This window comes from Chlorocebus sabaeus, chromosome 11, assembly GCF_047675955.1.
Source record: "Chlorocebus sabaeus isolate Y175 chromosome 11, mChlSab1.0.hap1, whole genome shotgun sequence".
NCBI classification, from domain to species: Eukaryota; Metazoa; Chordata; class Mammalia; order Primates; family Cercopithecidae; genus Chlorocebus; species Chlorocebus sabaeus.
In genome coordinates this window covers 3,810,881-3,832,737 of record NC_132914.1, presented here as the reverse complement: position 1 = coordinate 3,832,737, position 21,857 = coordinate 3,810,881, and the positions used below count along the sequence as shown (strand labels likewise).

Below are 21,857 nucleotides of genomic sequence, written 5' to 3'. Positions count from 1 at the left end.
GTTAAATGAACAGTTTGTCATGATGTATACCCTTTTAAAATATTGCTGGGTTATTTTTTGCTAATATTTTGTTGCATATTCATAATTATGAGAAACATGGATCTGTAACTTTGTCTTACCTTTTCTTTCATAATTGAAGTTATACTGGGCTCATCACATAAGTTAGGAAGTGTTCTCTGCTCATATATTTTCTGCAAAAGTTTGTGTTAAGTATATTTCTTCTTTAAATGTTTACTATAATTCACCAGTAAAACCATATATGCCTGGAGTTCTCTTATAGGAAGTTTTATATGAATTCAATTTCCCTAATTAGTAAAGGGCTATTTTAGTTTTCAATGCATTTTATGTTGGTTTTGACAAGGTATTTTTTCAAGGCATGTATCCATTTTATGTAAAATGTCAAATTTATCAGCATGACATTGTCATAATATTCTCCCATTGCCTGTTGAGTATCTGCATGATCGTCATGAGGTCCTTGCTTCCATTTATGGTATTACAATTTGTGTTTTCTCTTTTTTTCTTGATTAATCTAGCTAGATATTATCAATTTAATTAGCCTTTTCAAAAGGCAACTTTTGGCTTTGTTGATTTTCTCCACTGTTTGGTTACTATTTCATTGACTTCTGCTTTCATCTTAATTATTTCCTTTCTTCAACTTACTTGAGTTTGATTTATTCTTTCTCTAGCTTCATAAGGTAGAAGCTTTGATCATTGATTTTATGCCTTTTTTTTCCCCATAAGCATTTGAAGCTATAATTTTCCCTCTAAATATTGCTTGAATTTCCGCCCCCTAATTTTAATATGTTGTATTTTCACTATCATTTCGTTTGGGATAGTTTCTCTTTCCTTCTGTGACCTCTTCTCTGACCCATGGGCTATTTAGCAGAGTGCTGCCTACTTTCCAGTTATTTGGAGATTTTCTGGATAGTTGATTGTTTTCAGTTTCTAATTCAAATCGTTGTGATCAAAAAACATACTCTGCATGATTTAATCTTTGTTTTGTGACCCAGCAGAGGATCTATCTAGTGAATGTTCCCACGTGCACTTGAAAAGAACACGTCTTCTGTAGTTTGGGGATGAAATGTTCTAAAAATGTCAATTAGCTCATGTTGTTTGATTGCATTATTCAAATTTTCTACATTCTTACTGGGTTTTGTGTGTGTGTGTGTGCATTTGTGTGATCACTTACCAAGAGAGAAGTGTTAAAAATATTCAACTATGACTGGGGATTTGCCTTTTTCTTCCTTTAGTTCTGTAGGTTTGACTTCGTGGTTTCTGGAGTTTCTGTGTACCACCTTGGGAGGCTTTGTAACGTGTCACCTTAGCCAGGTGTTGCTACATTTCCCAAATTCGCTTTCTCTTATGCTCCCAGTTAGGGTGTCACAGAGGAGATTCAGGTGAGATACGGATGGTGAAAAGGAGGCAAGAACCATTCTGAAACCCAGCCATCACTTCCTGTGCTGCCCTGGGACTGATGTCTTTGATCTTATTAGAAGTTGAATAAGGTGAGGGTTTGGCTGGATTGAGTTCAATTCTGGCTTTACATACTTTGAAGGTGAGCTGAAGCCTTTCCCTTTAGGAGATCTCGGACCAAAGACAAAAAGACAGATGGTATATCCAGAACCAGGCATGGGGCATGGCACGTAACAGGTGCTCAGTAAGCCAGAAAATCATGCAGCACAGGGGTTAAACACACAGACTCTAGAGCTTTCAAGTCCCAGATTCCTGCATTCAGATCACACCTCCACTGTTTGTGAGCTCTCTGACCCAGACCAGCTTTCAGCTGTCTGTGCCTCAGTTCCCTCATCTGGAAACTGGTAATAACATGGCCTGCTTCCTAGGGTTTGTTATGATGATTACACAAATGTAGTAAGTCTCACAAAAATGCTAGTTCTGGCTCTTTGTGATAACTACAACCCTTTTCTTCATCCATGCAAGGAAATAGCTGAAGTGAGCAGGGAATGGAGGCAAAATAACGACAAAGGCTGCAGAGATGTTTCAATCACAACCACAATTACAAGTCTGAACTGCCTTTAGTGGATGGAAGTGGATTGGCTGAGTACCTGTTCGTCCAAACTGCACCATTTTGTAAGCTCCCAGCTATTTTGCAGACCTTGGTCAAAGTGAAACATTTCACGGGGGTTCGGGCCACAAGAGACATCCTGCCTAACCACTTGACTGCAAGGCAGACAAAGGCCCAACTAAAGAAACATCCCTATCGTATCTTGCTGGACAAAGGTCCAAGGAACACTACGACGACATTCTGCCAGAACAAGGGCCAGGACCGCCTCATCATGGGAACACTTTAATATCTTGCCGGGCAGAGAGCCATACTGCCCAGACCCCTCCCGCCCATACCTGTAAGTACCCCTAGCCTGTAAGTAGCGGGGAGCTCTGACATTAGGCCAGTTCCCACTTCTATAGATTTTAGGCTGTACATAAAGCCTGCATTTGCTGTCGAACTGCACTCTTTCTGTGGGTGTGTCTTTCTTTAACCCTTGCCTTCCCTTCAAAACCTAACAGAGCCTATGTTTGCTAATGGGAAGGCCCCCCAGTGGCCACCCTTTAGTTGATTGCCTTTGTCGCCTTTTTGGCCGATTCTCCTTTCCTGAAGGTCCCAGACCCCAGGAGTTAGGTTGGAAGGTACAAGTTCTGGGAGAACAGAAGTTGTGACTTAGCAAGGCTTCCCCTCCCTGACTTGCCAAAAGAAGAGATCCTCTCTCCCCTTCCTGGGAGAATAACCCAAAGAACTCCCAAGACACTTCAGACAGGAACATGCCATCCTGTTGCGGACAGTTCCCAGCCTCTAGCTGTGGATTCATGTGTGTCCCAGCTTTCCTACCTATTGAATACATGATGGCCCCTTGACGAATTGTTGGGAAATGAGGCCCAGAAGAGTCTGTTTCAACAGAACCTGCAGCAAGAGCGTCAAAGGAAGGGAGCCGGCTGGGAGTGGGACTGGCACCCAGAGCTCAGGGTGCTGGAGGGACAGCCGCATTGGCAAATTCTTCTCGTGGCTGAGGCACCAAGCCCAGCGCCGACTGTTAGAGAGGCTGAGATTTCAGAGCTGGGATCTGGGGGTTCATGGAGCCTACCACCTCCTCTCTAGGTGTTGGCCTCAGGAAGCACACATCTTCCACTTCAGCTCCTGTTCAAGATTCCATTCTTCTCAGAGAGGCCTAAATTGGAAGGCCAGGGTCTTCCTCTCGCTGGCCCCTGCCCTCTGGAGGCTGGGAACATGTTGGAGCCATGAATGGAACCATGAGATGAGAACAGAAATGTCCAGAGTCACCCCCTGCTGTCTCTCCAGCCCCAACAGTCCCCTGTACTCAGCACTTCTTGTTTGTATTTACAGACTAATCAAACCCAGTCCATCCGCACCGTGTTTCCTCAACACTCACTGATGGCTATTAATCAGCAGGCCAGTGGTGCTGCTCCCCACTGTGTGAGCGTCTTGTTAATGATGGGGAGAAGACTGCCAAATAACCAGCGTGGCTCCAGATGGACAGAGAAATATGGGTCTTGCCCAGACCAAGGAGGCAAGGGCATCACCACCATCCGTCTGGCATGGAACAGAGATCCCTGGTGCTTGATAACAAGAACTGGGCAGGCCTTCTCTCTGCAAAGAACAGTGTTAAAAGTTCTTCCACGTGCCCCCCACCTCCCTTCATGCAGATGATCTGGGAAACTGAAAACAGATGATCTGGGAAACTGGTAAAAGGAGACCGCGGCGGGGAAGGAAAGTTACCTAGCTGTTCCTGCATTAAAGGACCTATGAGATGGTCTATAGCAGCGGCAGCAGGGATTTAAGCTAGATGTTCAGAAGTATTTCATGATGAGAAGGCTGCTAAGCACTCTCCCAGGACAGGAATGTGATCTATGACTCACAGATCTTTTACTCTAAGTCCCCTGCTCAACTTGCTCTATGTTTATATACATGCATGTACAAACATGTATATAAAAGCTTGACTTTTCCATCAGTACACACCATTGAGGGAACCTGGTCTAGTATTTATTTGGTGAAACTTGGTGTCCTCTCCCCTGGGTGCTGGGTCATGCTGCTGACTGGGCATTGCCTGAACTAGCTGGATTAGCACACATGTCAACAAGCCTTTGCTATCCAGACAATGTGCCAAGCTGTAGGTAACAGGCTGGGGACGCCAAGTCCCAAAGGAATTATCGAGATCAGTAATAGCCTAGCGGAGCACACTCTAAATGCCAAAGGCGTGGCTCAGCAGAAACCTAGCAATTCAGAGGGAGGTGTCCAAGAAGCCGATCATGGAGGCTCCGAGTGGGGAGGGGGGCTTGTAGACCTGGCTTGAGGTGCACCTCATGGTTGTTTGGTTTCTAATGGGGTGAGTTTTGGGCAGGCCCAAGAGGAGGCATTTTGGGGTCCCTGGAACTGCTCTCTTGTCCCCAGAATCTGTCCTGAAATGGGTACCCAGAGCCACAGGTTTGTTAGAACTTGTCACATGGAGAACATGTAGGGACAAGGTCTTGAGGAAGGGGCGTTCGCAGAGTCTCTTTTGTCCCCCAGAGCCTCTCACAGGCCAAGGACAGGGCTCCGGGGATCCCTACCCCAGTGGAAAGCAGGGTCAAGGAAGGTATAAGAGTTCACCCATCGGCCCTGAGATGGCATTTTATCTCCCAAGAGCTGCAGGCTCCGCTGCCCAGGCCCTCCTAGGCCAGGACCTTCTGGACTGAACACGGGCCCCAGTCCTCCTCCCCTGCAGGCCCAGGCTTAAGGGTTTTACATAGTGAGCAGTTCTCAGGGACCCAAACCTTGAGCCTCCCTGGATTAAATGAGGCTGAGCCCCTGAGTCTAGAAGTAACTGAGGGGCCTCCTTCCACCCTCTACCTCCATGTGGGGCTGCAGAAAAACCAGCAGGAACAAATATGGCAATTTAATTTTTAGGGTTTCCAGACGGAAAGAAAGGAAATTTGTTTTAAGGGCTGTGTGGCATGATGGTTAGAAGCAATAGGTGAAGGTTTGATTGCTAGCTCAACCATCTACTAGCCTGTGGCCTTTCACAAAAAAAAAAAAAAAGAAAAAGAAAAAGAAAAAAACAACAACAGGGATGAATGAGGGTTGATTTGATTCTTGAGGGCCTAAATCATCTGGAGAATGGGGACAAGCAATAACACCAACCTCACAGGGTTGACCTGAAGAATAAACGAACCAATAATATGAAATGCTTGGAATAACACCAGCGTGTAGTAAGCGCTACAACGAAACAAACAAACAAAAGAGCTGGCTATTATTACTCAACACCCTTCCGGCAATGGCAGGGTCATCATTTCCACATAGGAAGAGATTACAGCGGTGCGTACGTGGAAGGAAGATCTTCAAGACTTGTTTTGAAAACAGATTTGCATAGCAGGCAAACTTTTGTTCCTTTTTCAATGTTTTTTTTACACTGTAAGAGGATCAGGGACATATTTTCTTCATAGAGTTTACATGAAATGATATGTATAATGTGCTTAGAACTGTGCCTGGCACTTAGCGAGCACTTAGTAAATGCTGCTTGTTTATTTGGGGTGGCTGGAGAGAGTGCTGGAGGTTACAATGAAAGATATACAGTAAGGGCACCATTAGGCCCCCACTATAGACGGGATAGTCTTCTTAGGAGGCTCTGTTCTGTTCCATAGGCAACATTAGTCTTCCCTGCTATGGTATAAGACTGGTATTTAGACATAAGAATTTCCAGACAATCAATCAGGGTGTCAGACCTGGGCCAAGATCCCAAGAAAGCTTCCCGTAGCTCTTCCTCCGGAGGTACTCATTGGTCTAAAGAATGCACATCATGACCTCTGAAAGGTCCTTGCTGCCTCAGGACTCTGACTGCAAGCATTTGAGCTCCTGGTCCAAAGACCAGCGCTATCCAGCCCACACTGGATGAGCTGGGTTTACAGCTGGGGAGAGACACGGGAGCTGGAATGTAAAACAAATGGACCGTAAGCACCTCATGTGCTGTCTCTGGCCGTGGAGCATACAGACACACACTTTCGCCTGCTCCCCTGCTCCAGGCCTGGCCCGGCCTCCTCCGGATTGGAGAAAGGGTCAGAGGACTCAGGGACACTGGGAGCACTCACTTTACCATGGTAAGGAGTTGAACGCACTATGCTGCCTCTGAAAACAATGTAACAGCAGAGTCAAACTCGCCCCATTAACCACCCACTCGGAACACTTTACCTCGTGGATCCCAAAGTGGGCGTAGGAGTCGAAGTAATAATCTCTCGAGGTCATCTCCTCTGGGTTCAGCAGCTTGGACATCTTGCCCCGTCCCGGGCAACTGGGTTGAGTGGACACATGATGGACACATTGCACTGGCTTAGCAGGGACGACGGGCTGAGGGGGCTGGGAAGGGGGGCTGTTCACCTGAGGGGAAGAGAAGGGGGTCTAGTGTTAGGAGAGACAATGAGGTCCTGCCCTTGGGGCTTGTGGTCCTCTTTCCTTCCCCGTCCCTGAGCCCGGCCTCAAGCAGCCACAGCAGCCCTTCCTGAAAGACAGGCAGGTGAGCCCTTCCAGCTCCCAGCTGTTCGGTTCACGGCTGTGATCTGCCCAGAGCTGGCAGGCCACTGAGGAGCCACGCAGATCCAGATTTCACCCACTTTCAGCTCTTATGAGCTACTTGACCTGAGCAAATGCAGGCCTCAGTTTCCGTATCTGTGAAATGGGGAAAATAGTACACTCCTTTGGAGGCAAATAGGAAACATTCGATAAAGGGAAATGCACAGCACAGCATGGTGCCTGAGAGTGTAGATTCCAGAGCTGAATCCCAGCTCTGCCATTTCCTAGCTATACAACTTTAGGCAAACTTATGCTCTTCTCAGTGCCTCAGTTTCCTTGTCTCTAAAATGGGAATAAAATAGTCCCTGCCTCCTAGAGTTGTCCTGAGGATTAGACAAGTTTGTATTTCAAAGTGCTTAGAAAAGGGCCAGGCATATAGTAAGAGTTTGTTAGAGGAAACGAAGTCCCACCTGCATCCTCAGGAATGTGAACCCATGGGCTTCTCTTCACTCAGCAGGCAGCATCAAGCTGCAAGAGGATATGGCTCCCAAAGTGCAGATGTCTTAGGTTCTGGTGTCTCCTACCTATTGTCTTGCCCCCTAGTTTCGGATTCACAGTTCTACCCTGAATTCAGCACTATGGATACCCACATTGATGGCCTCCACATGACCAATTATTGCTATTTCGGGGGGCCCCAATCCTGAGACCCAGCCCAGCTCTATACCCACTGCTGCTGCCCATCACTGTCGGCTCCCTGGTCCTCCACAGGCTAGGGGGAGCAGGGAGAAGGAGATGGGGATCCACAGAGCTTCTGGAGCCCAGAGACAGCAATTGGAGCCCAGAAGCTCAAATGCTGCAACAGAAGCAGTTAGGCCAGGAGACCTCCTCTGCCTGGAGTGCAGAAGAGCCAGATGTGCAAGGCACAGTGAAGGCCTCAAAGCTGGGCAGAATTAGAAAAATCAAAAAAGGAGTATTATCTAGTAGTCAGTCCTCTAGGACTGGGAATCTGGGCTCCTGGGTCCTATCCTGGCTCTAGTAACATTGAAAATAGGTACTAGGAGGCAGATAGCAAAGTGGCTGAAAGTATAAACCCTGGAGCCACTGCCTGACTCTGAAACCCAGCACTTGTTGGCTGTGTGGCCTTGGGCAACCATTTGTCATCACTGTGCCTCAGCTTTTCCTCCTCTAGAGAACGCAAATCATATAAAACCTACCTGGAAAATGTGTCCACACGTTTGGAGGAGTTAATATATGAAAAGACTTTAGAACTGGCTGGCACGTAGTAACTACTTATTATTATTACATAAATCATGTCCCTATTCTATGTCTCGATTTTCTTGTCTGTGAGCTGGGTCAGCTCAGACTTACTGTCTCCTTTCTAGCAAGGGAAACTGGGGGATCCTAGGACACAGCAAGATCAAAAAAGTCAAGTGATTTCATCCCCTCCGTGGAATCATTCAGCACAGCCCCCAGACTGTCCTGTGTCCAGGGCTGCAGGAGGGTGAGCTGGGGGCAGTGGGATGGTCCCATTTTCCCAGTGTATCTAGGCTACCGCCCTTGAGAAATAAACACACTTCCCAGTTTAGCAACATCAGATTTCAGGTCGGTGAGATCCCGGGCGGGCTGGCAGAGGCGAGTGGGGCTGCCTCATTAGAATGCAGCAGGTGTGCCCACCCTTAGCTTGGGATGTTGGTCACGGTCTCTGAGAGGCTATAAATAGACTGTGTCAATTGCACACTCCTGTGCAGGCTGCAGAATCACCTCTAAAGCCGACGAAGGCTCTGGGCGTGAAGCTGACCCCAATATTGACTCCATTTAAATATGCTAAGGAGAGGAAAAAGTCCTAGCTGGTCTGGGCACTGTGCACGGTCAAGGTCACAGGGGCCTCCCGCACCCCTTAGCTGTCACTCCACTCTGGTTCCAAGGCTCCCTTTTCCATGTACTTCCTGAGACTCCGCAGGCTAAGACTCCCAGGAGGCTGGGAGTGGGTGGGAAGCAGCCGTGGCCTGTGATCCCTGAACATTCAGCGACATGGGGTGATGCTTTTAATTCCACAACTGCCTACTGAGAGTCTGTAACAGCAAGGCACCGTGCAGGTCCTGTGGAAGAAACAGATGTATGGGAACTGCCCTCCCAGGACCCTGTTTTCTAGATTCTAAGACCCTTATTGTCTCTGATAGATGCTGGAATAAGGTTTGTTCTACCAGGGAAGTTCAAGCAAATTGTTCTGGAGGTTCACAGGAAAGAGAATTCACTGTAATGCAGAGTCAGGAAGCCCTCGGATGGCAGGAGGTGGGGTGAGGTGGGAGCTTTTTGAACAGATTTTGGCAGGTGGAGGAAGGGACGGCTTGAGCAACAGAGGCGGGAGAGCAGTGAGTTTGTTTGGGAGCAGCTTGACTGAGATAGTGAGAGATTCAGTTGAAAGGAAATTATGGCCAGGCTAAGAGGTTGTAATTAAATACAAAAGACAACGGGGAGCTATTGCCAGTTTGTAACCAGGGAACCAGCGACTTCTGTGTTTGGGCTCTTCTTTAGGAAGATAAATGTGGAAGCAGCACACAGGAGGGGCCGAGGAAAATAAGAGAATGGAGGAGAAACAAGGTATGAACTTTGGAGGCTATTTTCAAAGTCCGGTCAAGACATAACCAGAGCTTGAACTACTGGGGCGTCCGAGGGGCTGCCTGACAGAGAAAGTGCAGAAATCGACTTTACAGGCTTTGGCAACTGACAAAATGTAGGGGAAGAGAGAGGAGCTGGAATCAAAGATGACTTCAACATTTCAAGCCTGGGTGACTAGGGAAATGGTGGTGACATTAACAAAAATAAGCCAGTCAGCAGGCAGAGCAGGTTGGGGTGGGGGGAAATAATGAATTTCAATTTGGATATGCAGAGTTTGAAATGTCGTTGAGTCATATAAGAAAAGATGTCTAGCAAGAAGACATTAATGCAGTTCCAGACAATAAATACCATAAACAAAATTAAAAGGCAAATGATAAACCGAGAAGTACATTTTAACATATATGGCACACAAAGGTTAATGCCCTTCATACGTAGAGAGCTCTTACAAGCCAATACAAAAATAGATGAACACCCACAATGTAATATTGGGGAAAGGATTTGAGAGTCTGTTCACATGAGGCAAGTACATGTGAAATACAAATGGCAAGTTAATGTGCAGGAACAATGTTTCACCTCCCTCGAAATCAGGTAAATTCAAATTAAAATAAAAAACTTACAGCTTTTAAATACCAGGTAAGCTCTTCTCCCACCAGAACTACCAAAGCTCTGCATATGTAAGAGCTGCAGAGAAACTGGTTCTTTCCCACGTTTCTAGCGGGAATGAAAATAGGTCAAGACTTTTAGAAAGGCCGTGTGGTAAAATGTACTTAAAGTGTTAAAGAGCACAAACCCATTCACCCAGCAATTAAAGTTTCGTGGACTTTATCTTAAGGAGACAATCATGGATAATCATGATGATGTACCTGTTAAGAATTTCATGACAGTGCTGTCCTCAGTGACAAAAGGTAGGAGTCAACTTAAATGTTCCACAGAGTGAAACGCTAACCTGTGGTGTAGCCACACGACGGAATACTATGCAGCCATTAAAGGTATTATGGGAAGAGTGTTTGATAACACAAAAATATGATCGTGACAAATTGCTCCGCCACTTCCAGGATGTCCTTCCTCTGAGGATGTGTGGCCCAAGCATCGCACTCCAGTGTCCAGGCAAGGGCTCTGGAGCAAAGTCAACCTCCATCCAGCCTGGCTGGGGCCCTCCGAACTTCAGCCACCGGGGAGGACACTGCTCGAGAAGCTGTGCAGATCACCTCACCGCTAGGGCTGAAGAAGGCTCTGTGCGTGAAGCTGACCCCAGTATTGACTCCATTTAGATAAATTAAGGAGAGCAAAAAGTCCTAGCTGGCTTGGGCATTGTGCACGGTCAAGGTCACAGGGGTCTCCAGTACCCATAAGCTGTCATTCAACTCTGATTCCAAGGTTCCCTTTGCCATGGGGCTCCCTGAGACTTTCCCCAACAGCCAACTTATGAAGCGTCTGCCGTGTGCCGCGCAGGAGGCAAAAGGATGCATGGATTTGGGGGCATTCATTTCAATAGCCACAGGTCATGGGGACAAATAAATGACTGGCCCAGACGCTGGTCCACAGCCTGGCACTCTGCCCATTGACTGACAGGCGTGCCATCTCCCTGAAGGCTGGGAGTGGGTGGGAAGCAGCCGTGGCCTGTGATCCCTGACCATTCAGCTACATGGGGTGATGCTTTTAAATTCAACTACCTACTGACTTCTACAACAGCGGGGCACTGTGCCAGCCCTGTGAAAGAAACAAGAGACATATGGGCATTCTATGGATCCCATGCAGGCAAATTGGAACCCTTATAGGAATCCAGATGCATCTCTGAGAGATACAGATGATTGTTCAGCTGCAACTGAAGGCTCTTGAGACTCGAGGAGCACAGGGGATGGGTCTTGGGAGATGACAGTGGTCTCTTCCGTAAAGTCAGAAGGCTCAACTCCTCCCTAAGCCACACTGGGCAAGCAGAGCGTCTGAGTGAAGGTAACTTGCAAACTCCAATCTTGTACACATAGGCTGAGAAGTCAGCAAAAGGATTTGGAATCACACTCGAACGGGCAGCTGGACTCTCAACGTCAGTGCCTTGGTCTGCCCATGGCTGCAGCTATCTCAGCTCCAATTTGCTCCCTGTGCCCAAGTGCCTCCCCACTGGACATTCCAGTGCCCCCAGTCACCTCCAGGGTGACTGTGCCCACATCACCCTGGAGGTCTGGCCCTGCCTGCTCTGCCCTGGAGTCGGTTCTGGTACCTGTTTCTGCACCATTGCCTCCAGCCTTGTCCTGCCAGGTTCTTGGGCCCCAGGGCAGAGAAAGCACCCTTCCTTGCTGTTTCCCCACTTCCACCGAAGGGCCCAGGCCCAGGGCCCTGCTACTTGCTGGAGGTCTCCTGATGTTGTCTGCCTCCCTGAGATGCTGAGAATCACCCTCCACTGTCAATACTTGTGATTTGCCTTCCACTCTCCACACCAGCAGCTGATCAGGACTCCTCCAACACAGTGTTCTACCTCCGGACCGGCCTTACCCAGGGCAGTTTCAGCAGCTTTTCTCCCTAATAAATAAAGTGCGATCGTCTTAGTCTACCCATTCTATTAGGGTGAACAGGCCCTGGCCCCGCTAAATGCAGAGATGGAAGGTTGTGGAAGCAGCAGAGCTGGAGACAGGAGGAACCTGGCTTCCTGACGAACGGGCATGTGAGCTTGTGAGCTGGTCCTTGAAGGGTGGGTCGGATTTCCACAAGCAGGGGTGGGGATTCGGGGGAGTGTGTTTGACCTAACCCACATCCCTTGAAAATGCAGGTAGATGGCAGATGGTGATGATGGTGATGAGACCTAACATTGACTAAGGGCCCACTGCACCCCAGGCACTGCTCCAAGCACTTCACAGATAGACACCATCTCATGAAATCCTCGTAGTAACTGACATTTACAGATAAGGAAACTAAAGCTCACAACGTCCAGTCATTTGCCAGGGCCCAGAGATAGCAAGCAGCACAGCCAAGATGTCAACCAGTATCTGTTTTATGCCAAAACCTGTGCTCTTGAAACTGATGCCATGGTTAGCTCAGTTCAGCCCAACCAAGCTTAACTGAGCTACTGCTGGGAGCCAGGCCCTGTGCTCAGAAAAAGGTGACACAGCTGGCCCAGGCAGAAAGCCCAGTCTTGAGGGCAGAAAGACAGTCAACAGGCAATAACTAGACAGACGAGAGCACTTCTGTGGAGGTAGGCACAGGCAGGCACCTCTGCAAGGTGACAGAGTTTAAAGAGAGCAGACAATAGGTGTCAGGGTGCAGATGGAGAGACTGAGGCCCACAGAAGGAAAGGAATTTGTTTAGGCTCACCTAGGGGAATCTAGGTCCAGAGGTGGATCTGGAACTGGAACCTCCAAGAGAATAGGAAAGAGGTAGTGGAGGAGAGGAGAAAGAAGCTTTAAGGAAGGAGAGTGAAGGTGCTGGACATCTAAAGCAAGGAGGCAGCCTGCAGAGGGCAGAGGGAAGCCAGCGCTCTCTGCACCAGGCAGCCAAAGCGAACCTAAGCCCTTTGGGCTATAAATGGCTCCTGCTGGCACCAGCCCAAGCTTTAAAATGATTTTCCTGAGAACAAGCGGCTCCACTAGAGGAGCCAGATCCTGCTCTGTTCTCCAAATGTCAAGAGAGCTTTTTCTAACCTGAGTCGTCTGTCCTCAGCAGCCACCTGCCTGGCCTGGAGGGCCCATGGAGGGAAGAAAGAGGATCGCAGTGGGAGGGGACACAGTAGGGGTGGCCGGAGGAGGCTTCCAGCCTGGGCCTCACCCCACTCTTTTGCCCATCGCCTTCACCTTCTTCCCTCCTTGCCCATCTTCGCACCAGCCCCTCGGCCCAGTGTCGCCTTTAGGTACTCACCACACCTCTCTTCAACCTGTGTTTACTCACCAGGCTGTGATCTAAGCTGTGGCTCCTGTGGAGGATAATCACACAAAGGGTTAGCTCTTCTAGCACCATCTGCCTGCCTTTAGATAGGGGCCAGAGGTTTGCAGAAAAAAAAGAACATTCTTATGTGAAATATCGGGCAGCAGCAAGACAAGCAAGGACTCTGCTGGGCATTGGGACCTCTCCTATCGCCTAAGAAAGCAAAAGTACAGCTTTATTGTCTGCCTTTGGCCAGGATGGCCCTACGTCCCCCTTCTCTCTACTCTCCTGGACCCCTGTGTCTTATGGTCAGGGCTGGAAGATGAAGTCAGCCCCCTCAGCGGGGTGCGCTGTGCTAGGGTAGGTAGCTCTAGCTTGCTGCTTCTTACCCTAGGGGCTGGAAGCCCAGAGTCTGGGGGCAAAGGGGAGGAGGGTCAGGGTTGTCCAGGCTTCCCTGGACCACCCTGGAAGAAGAAGAATTGTCTCGGGCCACCCATAAAATACACTAACAATTGCTGATGAACTAAAAAATAAAGATCAAAACAAAATCTCATAATATTTTAAGAAAGTTTGTGAGTTTGTGTTGAGCCATGTTCAAAGCCATCCTGGGCCGTGTGCAGGCTGCAGGTTGGACAGACTTGGTCTAGGTGTTGCCAGTCCTGTGAGATGGTGTTGTCTTCTGCATGTGGACTTCCAGTCTCCCCGGCTGGCTCCGGTTTATTCTTCAGTAGTCTGCCTCATGCCCTTCACGAGACTTGGCTTCTTGGGCACCGACACTCTCCAGATCTGCCTTTGCCAGGCCTGGATGTTGGGGGCAAGCCACTGATGCCTGTCACAGAGCGTCGGCTGTCCCCTATTTGGAACGCCCTGTTTTATAGTATCTCTGACTCTAACTCTGGGATCTTGGCAGAGCTCATCCTCACACAGGGTTTTCTTACCTTAAAGTCAAGCCCCCTCAAGGCTGTCAACCCTTTCTCTTAGCTCCTGCTGCCCACTGCTCTCAGTCTCCACCCTCCCACTCTGGGAGGCCTCCCAGGACCCTCAGCTGAGCCAGGGCTTACGGAGGTGTCTAGGGCAGTGGTTCTTGAAGTGTGGTCTCCAGACCACCAGCATCACCAGGGGGCTTGTAAGAAATGCAAATTCCCAGACCTCGCAGGACAGAAACCCATGAATCAGAAATTTTGGGATGGGACCCAGCAGGTGATTCTGATACACCATAAAGCTTGAAAACCACTGGTCTAGAGTAGCACTTTCCCACACTGTATGCCACAGAATTGGTACTCCTAGCAAAGGGTTCCATGGCAAGTAGGCTTGGGCAGATAAGCTAAAGAGAGAGCTCTTTTTTTTTTTTAGACGGAGTCTCACTCTGTCGCCCAGGCTGGAGTGCAGTGGTGTGATCTCGGCTCACTGCAAGCTCCACTTCTCGAGTTCATGCCATTCTCCTGCCTCAGCCTCCCAAGTAGCTAGGACTACAGGTGCCCGCCACCACATCCAGCTAATTGTTTTGTATTTTTAGTAGAGACGGGGTTTCACCATGTTGGTCAGGCAGGTCTCAAACTCCTGACCTCAGGTGATCCACCTGCCTTGGCCTCCCAAAGCACTGGGATTACATAAAGAGAGTTCTTAATTGCAATACTTTTAAGCCTTTACAATGCTAAAACAAATGATTTTATTATAGTATACATATTAAATATATTATATAAATATTATATAACTTACATCTTCTAAAAGGAATTAGGACATCTACTACTATCATTTATGGCTGTGACACACTTTTTTCTGAGATCTATAAACATCTCTAGAAATTAACGTTCTGAGAGAAACAAGCTGGGCTCCGATTTCAAACAGTATTTCTGTTTTATATCCATGTTGGCCATTGCTGGTGGATCTCCAGTCCACTGCAGACCAATGAAATCAGGGTGGGGCTGAGACCCAATGCTGTGCATGTTAACAAGCTCTCCAGCTGGTGCCTAGGAACCCTGTCCTGACAGTGCTGAGGACAGCTTCAGGCGTTCTCTCTTTCTCTCTGAAGCCCTGAGCTCTGTCGTAGCTCTGAGATGGCAGCCTGGTACTGCTTCAGAGCCAACCGAGATTCCCAGAGCTGGGCCAAGGACATCTGGAAGACAGGCACCCAAGGCCACAGAGAGCACTTTAGCTCTAACAGTAGAGGGACTGGGATTGGGTGTGGGTACTGCCACCTTCAGGCTTTGTGACCTTGGGCCAGTCACTGGTAGGGACTCGCAGTCCTGACCAGGGTCACTGAGAGGCTCCACGTGAAGGCCGCCTTCAGCAGCTGCACACTGTGCACGGGCGCCTCCTGCCAGCCCTGGTTGTCTCTTTGTGGTACAACAGCAATGTCTGCTTCAAATCAAAATGGCATTGCACCCACACAGCACTCCCTCTGTCTCCGGGATCTATAAGTGCTGAGAGGGTATCTATTGGATTTGTTGGGCCTGACCTATTTTTTAAATAAACTAGGGCTGTTTTCCACTATTAGTCACTTGCCTCCCAAGCCTCCACATATTAAATTCACTTCTTGTATCCTCAGATATTTTGGCTGCAAGAGATGTCAGGTTAATTGGATGCTTGGCTCTTCCTCTTTAATGGGCTTAAAAGCAGACTTCCCTGTGCATTCCCCTCCTCTTCCTCCCTCTTCCCTCCCCAAGACAAGGGAGCCTCCGCCCCTCCTTTGACTTGAAGACAGTTACGGAGCCCTGGCTTCCCTCTCCACTCTCTTTTCCAGGCAGATGTGCAGAAAGACACAGCCAGTGTCCTCTCTTACCCTCACCTTGCCTGCAGTTAGCCTACAGTTTCTGTCCCAGATTTGGATCAAATCATCCCTGTGGGACCTGTGCTACGCTCATGACTCTCTTCACCCCAGGAAGGAGTCCTCAGAGGAGTTTTTCCTGTACCCACTTCATAGGCACACAGCCAGAGACAGCACCGGTGGGTTCTGGACTTACTTCTCTCCTTCCCTGTTCATGTCACTGTGCAAAAGCCATTGAGCCTTCCCTATCCTCAGTTTCCTCTTCTACAAATGGCAAAGATTTTCTGACCCGCCTGTTTTGTGGGGCTTTGGTGATGACTGGAAGACGCTGAGTGTGTAAATATTCAGAGGAAATTCTAGCGTGTGGTACAGGAGTACGAGGCTTCCCGCTCTCGCCGGTCTGATTCTATGCCAGGGTGCTATCTTTAGATGCTCTCTGGGCCCTTTCCTGGCATAGGACACGGTGGCTTTGGCTGCCCGTAGAGCCATGTTCTGTTGGCTGCTCGGCCCTGGCCCCTGTCCTTACACATTGCGCACTCTCAAGCCTTTGGTTCTGCCCTTTCTCTTCTGAGCTTTCTGGGCATTATGGGATTGTTATCTTTAGGAAGGTAGCCATCCTGGAAAATCAGTCATTTTCTCCAGCCCCTGATGCTTGGGTCTCTCCTGCTCCTATTTTGACCTCCTATGGCATCTGCTTATCTGAAACTATGGGCTATGTTCCCATTTATTTTGTTGGCAGATTGTCTCCTGAAGATTACCTCACAATTGTAGGTGTTACTTCTACAACAAGAAGTGAATTCCTTAAGACTAGTACCCAGATTTTGTATGTCTGCGCTTCTCACTTAATACTTAGTATAAAGCTAGATAATAAAGATGTGATAATGGCACCCTTACACTTCAACTGGGTCCATGTTGCCCTTCGTACATTTATTATGGAAGTCGAGTGAAGGAGGCCCTTTCACACCATATGAGCAGAGAACATTCACTTCCCTTGAGAGGGCAGAGAGGTGGCAGGAAGAAAGACAAAATTGGGAAGAATAATCTTCAGAATCCCAATAATACTCAATACTCTTTGGAGGGTTCAATGGTACTCAAAATGTCTTTACCAAGAAGTGTCTTTTCTCCTGGGAAATAAGGAGATTTCTAGGAGAAGAAAATATCTTGCAAACATAGAATGCAATTATTAAGCACCCACAATCCCACACACTACCAGTGGCTTCAAATACAGATCTAGGTATATTTGTTAGACATTTTCCAACCATCTCTTTGCACCAGTGTAGTACAAGTGCTCTCTGAAGGTAATGACGCCACGGTTCAGAGAAGCTGACTGACCGATTCAGCCCATATAGAACAACTGGTGAGGAGCCAGGAGCTGACTCCTCACAGAGTCTCAGGCCTCATGATCTGGCCATTGAGCTGATGGTGGAGAAAAATCAACTATAAAATCGTGTTATAAGACAGAAAGAAAATCACAAGTTGCTGGCCAACATCACAGCCATGGCAACTTAATCTAGATTCTCACCTGGTTTCCGCAGACTCTTTCTAGACACCTTCCACCTAATTCTAGCAAACCCATCTACTCCAAATAAATATATTTCCACTCATATTTTTAGAAGAAGTGATTGACTACTTTAACCAGAAATTCCAATGTACATACTCGCTGCAAATATTGGCATTCCAGCTAGAGAGGGAATAAAGTCAGCCACTGGGTAATATGCAGGTCTGCTCCAAAGGTGGCCTCATATTAGCCAATACAGATCCCAAGAAACTGGATTTTTTAAAGCACTCCCAAGCAATCCAACAATGAGTTAAAAAGCCAGATAAAAGATAAGAAACAATAGGTTTTGAGATACTGAACATCAGGCAACAGAAAACCATGATCCCTGAGAGATAACAAATAGATGAGGTAAACCCTAAGATTACCCCAGCTTACAGCTTAGAAGGATTATCCAGGCTTCCGTACAGAGAATACGAACCCAGGCAGAACCAGTAATCTCTCTCAGTTGAAGGTGGGAATCTGCAAACAGCAAGACAGATAAAGTTTGCAATGCAGAGTTTTGTAGATTAAAATACTATACAGAGAAGAGCCTTCAGAGATCTGTAAAGAGTTCCCTGCAAGTCTTCAGCTGAGACTGATCAAACTATGGATGTCAAAAAACTACCAGAGCCTGGGAAAAGAACTACTGAAAAGACAGAGGGACTTCTCTGTGGGACTCACAGAATCAGAAATAGTTCTTGTCCTCCCCAGCCAGAGTAAAAACTTCATAATTCATGAATACTCAGAAGAGGTATTTTGTTGTTGTTCTCCTCAATAGTGGAAAATTAGCTCCAAAGATAAGCTCTAATCCCACCAAAGCTTAAAAGCAAGATCTAAAAGGATTGAACTGTCTAAATTAACTGCATCTCAAAACAAAGCTTAGAAGCATAAAATATCTAAAAATATCCATCACCCAATGAGGTAAAATTTAAAATGTCTGGCATCTAGTCAAAAATTACTAGGCTTGCAAAGAAGCAAGAAAATACTACCTATAAAGAAGAAAAAAAAAATCAATCATACAAAACTGAACCCAGAAATGATACAAATGATGAAATTAGTATATAAAGACATTAAAGTACTTATTATAACTGTATTTTATGTATCCAGGAAACTGGAGGAAAGATTGAGCATGTTAAGTAGAGATATGGAAGATATTTAAATGACCCAAATTGAACTTCTAGAGATAAAAACTATATGAAACAAAAAGGAAACACACTGAATGAGGTTAATAGCAGATTAGATATTACAGAAGAAAATATTAGTGAACTTGACACAAGGCAATAAAGATCATCCAAAAAACACACAGAGAAAAAATACTGAACAAAAGTTAAACAGAATATCATTGAGCTGAGGGACAACTTCAAATAGCCTAATATGCATGTAATTGTACTATCTGAGGGAAGAGGAGACACAAAAATATTTAAAGAAATATGGCTTTAGAGTTTCATCTTCCAAATTGATGAAAATAATAAACCTACAGATCTGAAAATCCCAACAAACCCTGAACACAAGAAGAAGCATGAGGTAAGGGAGGAGACCACCCCTCATATTGTCTTATGCCCAATTTCTGCCTCCAAAGAAAGAAGAAGTAAAAAGTAAAAGTCAGAAATGAAATCCACAGGCAGACAGCCCAGCGCCACACCCTGGGCCTGGTAGTTAAAGACTGACCCCTGACCTAATTGGTTCTATTATCTATAGATTACAGACATTGTATAGAAATGCACTGTGAAAATCCCTATCTTGTTTCCAATCTAATTACTGGTGCATGCAGCCCCCAGTCACATACCCCCTGCTTGCTCAATCAATCACAACCCTCTCACATGCACCCCCTTAGAGTTGTGAGCCCTTAAGAGGGACAGGAATTGCTCACTAAGGGAGCTCGGCTCTTGAGACAGGAGTCTCGCCGATGCCCCCAGCCAAATAAACCCCTTTCTTCTTTAACTCGGTGTCTGAGGAGTTTTGTCTGCCGCTCGTCCTGCTACGGAGGGAGTAAAAATACTATACCAAGGTACATAATCAAATTGGTCTAAAGCACTGATAAATGGAAAATCTTAGAAGTGGCAGGGGTAGAGGGGGATGGGGAAGATATTTTACAAAGGAACTAAGATAAGAATGACAGTCAGCTTCCCATAAGAAACAACACAAGCTAGAAGACAAGGTAGCAACATCTTCAAAGGACCAAAAAGATAAAAGAAAAAACTGTCAACTTAGAATTCTATACGCAGTGAAAATATCTTTCAGAAGTGAAAGCAAAGTAAAGTATTTTAGAGACATACAAAAACTGAAAGATTTTATCATTCACAGGAACATACTACGGAAGGAAAACAACACCACGTGGAAATCTGGGTATGCACTAAGAATGAAGTGCTCTGGAAATGGTAACTATATGTGTAAATATTGAAGGCTTTTTCCTTATTATTTAAATCCTTTTAGAAGATCATTAACTGTTTAAATTTTTTAAAAATCTTGTAAGAATTATAAATATGTAGGAATAAAATCAATGACAGTAATGGCACAAAAGCTAAAGGGGGAGGAATGGGGATATAACATTGAAAGTTTCTATACAGTAGTCTCCCTTTATCTATGGCTTTGCTTTCCATGGTTTCAGTTATCAGATATCAACCATGGTCTGAAAATATTAAATGGAAAATTCCAGAAATAAACAATTCATAAGTTTTAAATTACACACTATTCTGAGTAATAAGATGAAATCTTGCATCATCTCACTTTCCACCTACTGAGGAAATGAATCATCCCTTTGTCCAGCATATTCATGTTGTATATACTACCCGCCCATTAGCCACTTAATAGCTTAGCTGTCTTGGTTATCAGATAAAAAAAAAAAAAAGTACCTATCTGGTTCAGTGCTATCTCTGATTTCAGGGATCCACTAGAGGTCTTGGATTGTATCCCCTGCAGCTAAGAGGGATTACTATATAGAAGGTGCTGTAATATTACTTGAAGGTAGATGATAATGGTAAGTTCAATACACATACCATAAGCCCTAACATGGCCACTTTGTAAAAGTGCAAAAGGTTATAGATTGCCCCCAAAATGCAGAAAAAGAAGATAGGCATAACAAAGAACAGATAAGTAATAGAGAAACAAAGAGCAAGATGGTAGATTTGAACCCAACTGCATCAATAATTACATTAAATGTAAATGGTCTATACACTTCAATTAAAAGGCAGGGGTTAGAGGTTATCACTTTAGATTTTACAAACAGCCATATGCCACTCTATTTAAAACTTACTTTAACATAATAAAAGCTTAAAAGTAAAAAGATGATAAAAGATATATACCATGTTAATTCTGATGAAAGGAAAGCTAGAATAGCTATATTAACATCAAACAATGTATATTTCAGAACAAATAATATTACTAGGAAAAAGATCATTTCATAATGATAAACGAGTCAATCAAGAGGACATAACAATTCCAATTGTTATGTTTCACATTGTGTTTATTCATCTAATGAAAGAGCTGCAAAATATATGAAACAAAAACTGATAAAACAAATAATTAGGGAAATGCAAATCCAAACTTCAATGAGATACCACTTCACACCCAGAAGGTGGTTAATGTATATTTTTTAAAAGAAAGACAATAACAAGTGTTTGTAAGACAGTGGAGAAATTGGAACTCTTGTGTACTGTTGGTGAGAATGTAAAATGGCACAGCTGCTGTGGAAAACAGTATAATAGTTCCTCAAAAAATTAAGGATAGTATTACCATGTGATCCCGTAATTCCATGTCTAGATATATACTCAAAATAATTGAAAGCACATTCTTAAAGAGATGTTTGTACACCCACATTCACAGTAGCATTTTTCACAATAGCTAAAACGTGAAAGCAAACCAAGTGTCCATTGATAGGTGAATAGATAAAACATGGTATATACACACACTTTAATATTATTCTTTCGTAAAAAGGAAGAAAAATCTGACATATGCTACAAATGAATGAGCCTTGAGGACATATGCTAAGTGAAATAAGCCAGACATGAAAAGACAAAGACTGTAATACTTTACCTATAAAAGGTAGCATAGTCAGAATCATACAGACAGAAAGCAGAACAGTAGTTGCCAGGGACTGGGAGGAAGAGGGAATGGGGATTGGTTGTGTTTAATGGATAGAATTTCAGTTTTGCAAGATGAAAAGAGTTCTAGAGATGGGTGGTGGTGATGGTTGCACTGCAATGTGAATGCACTTAACACCACTGAATTGTGTATCTAAAAATGGTTAAGATGGACATTTTATGTTATGTGTGTTTTATCAAAATAAAACAACTGGAGAAAAAATCTGAGAGAATCACAAGGAGAAATAGACAAATTCATTTATTTTGGTGGTTTTAAACCACTGAAATCAGCAATCCTTAGACTTAAGGCCTACGAAATCTAGACACAGCATTTCCCTTTCTATCACTTCCCAAACTCTCAAATCAAAGACTTTTAAGCATTTACTTGTCATATAAACACTTTTAATGATGGTTTTGCAAGACTGGGTGTTCAATAGGCAGGCACACCCAGCACAGTTTTAACAAGCAATTTATTCCGTGGTGTGCAGGTCT

The 21,857-nt window shown here is 45.6% G+C and overlaps 1 protein-coding gene across 1 annotated transcript in view; it reads right to left on the bottom strand.

Moving 5' to 3' along the window:
• PRMT8 (protein arginine methyltransferase 8) overlaps positions 1-21,857 on the bottom strand; it is a 99,573-nt gene that overhangs the window by 50,618 nt on the left and 27,098 nt on the right. The window contains exon 2 of the mRNA XM_007967259.3: positions 6,194-6,379. Coding sequence (XP_007965450.1) covers positions 6,194-6,379 — 186 coding nt within the window. The remainder of the gene's footprint in view (positions 1-6,193; positions 6,380-21,857) is intronic.